This window comes from Solanum lycopersicum, chromosome 3 (assembly GCF_036512215.1).
Source record: "Solanum lycopersicum chromosome 3, SLM_r2.1".
NCBI classification, from domain to species: domain Eukaryota; kingdom Viridiplantae; phylum Streptophyta; class Magnoliopsida; order Solanales; family Solanaceae; genus Solanum; species Solanum lycopersicum.
This window is the reverse complement of record NC_090802.1, coordinates 60,748,125-60,754,893: the sequence shown is the minus strand read 5'-3', so window position 1 is coordinate 60,754,893 and position 6,769 is coordinate 60,748,125. Positions and strand designations below refer to the sequence as shown.

The 6,769-nt window shown below is 34.4% G+C and overlaps 1 protein-coding gene across 1 annotated transcript; it reads right to left on the bottom strand.

Moving 5' to 3' along the window:
- Positions 1–6,322, bottom strand: LOC101256576 (calmodulin-binding protein 60 A). Its single transcript, XM_004236094.5, has 7 exons — positions 5,721–6,322; positions 5,240–5,318; positions 4,201–4,253; positions 3,615–4,102; positions 1,641–1,801; positions 1,063–1,269; positions 1–919 (listed from the first exon to the last, which is right to left on the bottom strand). Exons 1-7 carry the CDS (start codon positions 5,816–5,818, stop codon positions 320–322), a joined length of 1,686 nt encoding a protein of 561 aa, XP_004236142.1. The 5' UTR covers positions 5,819–6,322; the 3' UTR covers positions 1–319.
- Between the last annotated feature and the right edge of the window lie 447 nt (positions 6,323–6,769).

The window sequence follows — 6,769 nt, the reverse complement described above, 5'->3', positions numbered from 1 at the left end:
TTATTTATCAAGTTCATTAGTGTGTTATAATGATAATTGAACACAAGATTACATTGGAAATATGCACCTGCACAAAATAAATAATGTAGCAAAGGCTGCTGCAGTATCTACACGCATCGACCTAATATGTACAAACGTTTATTGGCACCAAGGACTGTATACCATTCACAAGACTCAAATTTTGATCAAAGATTAAAAAAATGAAAACTGGAAAGCAAGATTTGTGCTAACTGAACAATTTTACATATATCTAAAGAAAATTCTACGACTGCGCACAATATTGCATCGGGCAGCAATTTCCTAAGGAGAACATCTGTCTTCAAGATATGATGGTTCTTTTGTTCACGATCCTCCTTACAGAGAACCATCTGAGAACACTAAATAGCATCTTCCATCTCCTTTGAGCTTTATCCAGAGGAACAATTGAACTGCTATGAGCAAGAAAGCTGTTGACAGCACATTGTAGATCCGGTGATGGAGCAAAGCTTGAACTGGGAAGGGAATAGTCGGTATCAAAGAAAGGCAGATGATCATCATCACAAAATGATGGGGGAGTTATAGAATCAGTATCAGCCATCAAGGAGTTAGTGTCTTGCCCAGGGAAATTTAATGGTTGGTCAAACGTAACATCCATGCTGTCTATACCATGCAAGACATAGTCATCCAAGCTGCTGAAACCGGCAATTGAACAGAAAGATGGCATGATATCAGGCGTTGACGCACTTAGTGACTGATATTCACTTCTGCTAACCTTCTGGGAAGCTAAAACATCATCACTGGTACCCACCATGGGTGAGTTTGAGGGGAACTGAACAGTGGAAATTTGCATAACCCAATCCATAAGAGACGACTCATCCTCAAAAGAGACTACTTCTTCCCAGTGTCTGAAGGCACAAATCACCAAATTACGAGCATCATCCTGCAAGGATAAAGAATTGAAGTCATTGGGCAATCCATAAGGAGCAATGGAAAGTATAAATATCTATAATACTAGCTTTGATATATGAAGAAAAAGAACAAATCAATAAAACAAATTTGTTCGTATTTATTATGAATACATGCCTTTTGAGTTTCGGACAATTTATCAGCAGAAACAAACTGGCAGTCTGGAAAAAGCCCCATCACTTGTCCAACAATGTTAAAAACAACACCGGTTTTTGGACCAGATACAGATGTGTAGTATAAGTACACTTTCTTGTCAAGTAAGCAAGTTCGAGCATGTTCCACTGTGACTTCCCACATTTTGGTAGACATACCCGTCCCAAGAACCTGCAAGATTTCCCAGGAAAAGGAAAACACAAGAGACCTCAATATTTTATCTAGATTAATAAAATTTCTTAATCATGACGCACCTAAGGGAATACAGAGGATGCTCAAAGAGGTTACTAATCGACCAAGTTAATCAAAGAAAAGAAATTTTTAGCAAGCATAGCCGAAGAAAAACAAAGGTGTCAACTAACATCAAAGATTCCAGTGAATGAATTAATCAGGCTCATAAAGAATCACAAACATTTGGAAATATGCCCATTATTATCACAGTTATCTTTGTTGCTATTCAACAAGGCAGAAATAGCTTTATCATTTTAAGCGACATGTCCATTAAGTCCATTTATATATGTAAGAGAATGCAGTGCACTCACATTCCGGAGCCTTGTAGGATCTAGATAGAGTAGAGTCAGAAAATCTTTCACAGTATTGACTCTTTCCTTGCTCAACCGTCGGTGGAAAGCTCCATCTTTGCCAATCTTTTCCAGCCTCCATACCTCATCTGAAAGAGACGGGGGATGGTGCTTCTTGTACACTGCATATAAAGCAATAAGTTAAATAACGTTCTATTGAATATTAGACTTAAGAATTATTCCAAAACTTCTAAGTTTTAACCACAATTTCATTCATTGTATTTTTGCAGAACCAACTACCCATTAGCTCTAACACCCAAGTTATGCACAGATCATTATCAAGTTTATCCTCAAGAAACCAACCAAAGGATTAAGTTCAGTGAAATGAATTCTAATTTGGCTTTTGTTTCCAAATATGTTACAAATTCATTATACATTTCGATTAAAAGTTCTACAATAAGTCCACCTCCAAATAAAAATTTCAATAAGATGCTTAAATCATACAAAGGTGAAAGAGACTTTATTCTCCTTTAAGATGGAACCGTTGATACTTTCAGTGTCTTCTTCTGTCATTTTTCCTATTTTCAGTCTGCCTAAGGTTTAAGAAGTCAAGAACTATTATCTTCCTACTCCTTGATTCTTTCACTACTAAGTTTATATCTTCATACCTACAGTAGTCGCTTACACTCTCCTTAACCAGTGTTTAAAAATATCAACTTTCCTACTCTGGAATGGCTGTTTTTTAAAAATAAAGGCAAAGTAAAAAGCTCATAAGAGATCACCTCCTGTCTCAAGGCTTGTCTTTGACCGACCTTTCTGTCTTTAAAATCACTAATTCTAGGTGAATTACATGAGGAAAAAGATCAAAATCTAGTACTTGAGCAACTCAGGTCTCAGTATCACTTCCGTCTCACCCAACAATAAGGAACGTAAATCTAACAATTTCCAGAGAAAAACTTTAATAAAGGAAAGTATAATTAACTAAATAAGGATTTTGACCAACTGCAGAAGATATTTTAGAAACGCCACAATAATGATGGCTGATGTCAATCAAGGGTAAGAATGCGACATTGATGGTAACACTGGGCACTTCATTTAAGGTACCAAACTTCAAGATGAAGCATAAAGGGAACACAACTCAGAGACTCGGACAAATAGAAAAGAACATCATCATTACCATACCTTGTAAATTAAATAGTTGCCTAAAAGAACTTACTATTATTTTACTTCTTTTTCACTCATATAAACAAAGTGCTTTTTCCCTGTGTCAATATTTCAGCATTGTCTGCCTATATACTATATATCTTATTCTCTGTAAGTATGTTTCTTTGTATTAAGGATTTAAGTCATACACATAACACGATATCATCTACTTCCCCTGTCAAATTTTATATGACCCACTTTTTGTTTTAGGCAACCCAAGACATTAAACACGCTTTCTATAAATATTCCTACCACACTCTTCCCTTCAAGGGATCAAAACAATTTCAATCCTAAACAATGATGGGAAGTTTCACATATTACACTACACAGTTTTGCTTCTATTCAGATTTTTTGAATATGAACAATCACTTTCAACCATGTTTGGTGCCAAGATAATACCCCCTATTGAAAGTCATATTCCAGTGACAGTTTACGATTAAATTAAGTTATGGTGATAGAAGATAGTTTTTGCTATCATTCATCAATAAAAACAATTTTTCAGCATACACATGATTATAAAATATTGAGCAATCAGTTCCACACCAGTAGGCTTGATTATTCAGAAAACAATTGCTTTGAGATTCAAAATCATAATTAGAATCTCAAATGATAAATCCTAAAGATAGACACTACAGATCGATAAATAAAGATAGACACTGTCTAACACCTTTCAAGTCAAGTAGTGTCTGTAATGGAACATAATGATAAGAGTTCACAGCTTCTGGAAAAAAAAATATGTCATTTAATAAAACTAGTAGCATTGTAGAAAAGAAGAGATCAATCGGAACTCACACTCTCCTCGGTGATCCCTGACAATGAAGGATTCCGTCTTCGCCTCTCGTACACTGATCCCTTCAAAGCTATCGACAAGCCTAGCACCCAGCCTGAATTTACGACTTCTTGTCCAGCTTGAGTTATCAGTAAATGAAATATCACTCACCCAGCCAATACCCTCCTTAAGATACAAAAATGCATCCCCAGTAAGGAGAGGTTTCTTTCCTTCCCTTTCTCTCACAATGTTGTTCTTAAATTCATCTGCAGTCCAATTGTCCCCATCATCACCGTCAAAGTCTCCCTCAAGTACTACTATTTCAACTTTTGCACAGGATTCAGGACCACTACAGACAACTTCCCCAGTAAGAACATCAACCAGCGCTACTTTCAAACTAGATTCCTCTCCTTCTATGCGAGTTCCAGTAAATACTGGGGGAGAGATGAGATCTAAAAACTTCAGTTTCAGGCTTCGAAGTTCACAAGCAAACACATCTTTCCCACAATTCCTAAAAAAGGTGCAAATACGAAAAAACTGTAAGACCAAGTCATAACAAGAAACTATAAAGCCGATGTAGCATTTGAATGATGGAGTCCAATTGCCTACCGTTTAATGGTGGTCATGTACTTCCTGAGAGCCAATTCAACTTCCTCTTTTACCTATAAGTTCAAGTTGAAAATGCATTCATCTCCCGATTAGCTTAATTAATCTAAATATTTTAGGAAAACCAAAAAAAGACAATTTAGATCCTAAATAAAGCAAGAATTAATAGTCTTCACTTCATCCCAATAAGCTTCCCTGCTTTTCGTGATGAAAGATTATATATTTCTTATAAAACTGACTTCCTGTTACTTGTTCTTTAGAGTGGTGAGAGGTCAAGTCCTGTGTCACTTTCTAGATGATAAATATAAAATAAAATTTCAGTTTTATAGAGGGTGCCATTATCTTGGAACTAAATTAGCAATCTGGACATTTCTTTTGAGATTAATGAAGTATTGTTAAGTATATTAGGTAACCATTAGAATATGATGCATTCATTATTATACAAAAGCTGAAATCATTAGCATAATTTCTTTCAATCACTAAAATTTCATCCAAAACCCCTTTTGGCAACATGCTTATCACATTTTGCATCTAGAGACTACCAAACTAAGCGATAATTTTACTGAAAAGGTCACTAACTTTTTAACTCAACATATAAAATAATATTTATTAAAGATATGCACACCATAGAACTGCCTAAATTTGATGAGCCTTGGTAATAAATATTGGCAAGAAATTAGAACAAGGATAACAATAAAGTACAACAACAAGCAATTGTCGTCATAGAAACTATCCACTGAATTCTTGCTAATGGTACTAACCGCTTTTCGTTACAAGTAGGAATCAAGAATAGGGAAAGTGGAATGTGAACATCACCAATTTAAAAGGTAACAAAATATTGTGTCGCTCATTGGATTCCCAATTTTCTTTTGAAAAAGCACTTGCTCCTTGTTCGTTTCAAAATTTAAACACACTTTATTTTGGGAAAAGCAGCAAGACCAGGCTTAAATATTACTCCTAGATGACAATTTTTTAATCTAACGATACAAGTTCATACAAAAATTAGCAAAATCACATTCAAGAGGAATGAACATAGCCTTACCACTTTACGAATAAGTGGCTCCAAAACTGGCTCCATAAAATGTTGCACTTTACTCATATTCATTACTTCTGTAATTACACTACATGAAATAATAACAAAAAGTACCGTCAGCAATAAAGAATTGCAGCAGAAGAGAACAAATATTGTTTACCCATTTGGTCGCAATTAAATGCACACATAAATGAGTACTGGACGACGCATTTATTCAGTATTTAAATTATCAGCAACTCAAGTTTACTAAAACTAGCACCATTGATGAACTGAAAGCAACCTTACATCCATTTTTTCTTTCTTCATGACTCACATCACATCTCACAAAATTCAAACCTCCACCGCATTAATAGTAAACGCTACTTTGTAAAACTAAAACTAAACAACCAAACAACAAAATTCATTCTCCCACTGAAGGACCAAAAAAAAAAAAAACCATTACCGATTTCCGAATATTCGTAATAAAAAACTTAAAATAACAAATATTAACCTGCTGAAAGAAGGCAGACTCCGGCGACGTTTATCCTCAGAAGAACCTGCATCGAGTGTAGACTTGGAATCGTCTTGCGATTGCCGTTTCATCGACATTTTTTAGATTGGAATAAAAATTCCAAAAAGGTGATGTTATTATAGTGAAGCAATCGATAGATTGGAATAACAAAAAATCCAAAAAAGGTGATGTTGTGATAGCGGTGGAATCGAAAAATGAGAAGATAACCATGAAATACTGGAATGGTTCAAAAAAAAAACAACATGCATCAACCGATCGAAGAAGATAAAAGAATAAAAATAATAATCTTCAACAGCTAAGACCTCAACAATAAGACCTAAGCTCAGGATAACACCTCCCTATATAAGGAAAGAGAAGAAGGAGTGATTGATACGTATGATTATATAGTAACAAAAAATGAAAAACTTTTAGTAATATGCCAGAAAATTTTTTTGGCATGGGGTGAGAGATTGTGTGGATATACAGCGATTCTGCTACTGTTTGTTACTGAGATTAATGGTGAAAAAGACTTGAGAGTAGAAGAAAGAAAAAGAAAGACGGTAAAATGGAAAAGAAAAAATTGGATAAAACAATTGGGCTCCGGCGATGGAGGCGGAGGAAAGGTTGTTTTGTGGTGTGGGCCCACTAGAAAACGCGTGGGCCCATAGTTTGTACTTAGAAGAATTGTGTGTTTTATATATATTGACGTTATGTGTCACTATTGCATAAAAATATATGGGCTACGTTTGCAATAGTGGGTTAGTATAGCAATATAAGTATGTTTTCCACCTCAATATCCCACTCTTTAATTACTTAATATCCTCAGTTTCAATTTATACAAATAATAAATTAATTGATGATTAAAAAATTTAAAAAAGTCCTATTATGATTTAAAATAAATTGTAACTATTTGTAATGATTATGAATCATTTTATTGAAAGTAATATGAATTTTTAAAAATTAAATTATGTATTAAACATAAAAATATGTCTTTCTTTTTATATTGAAAATTGGAGTCTCACTTTATATGACATAAGCATAAAATTTAA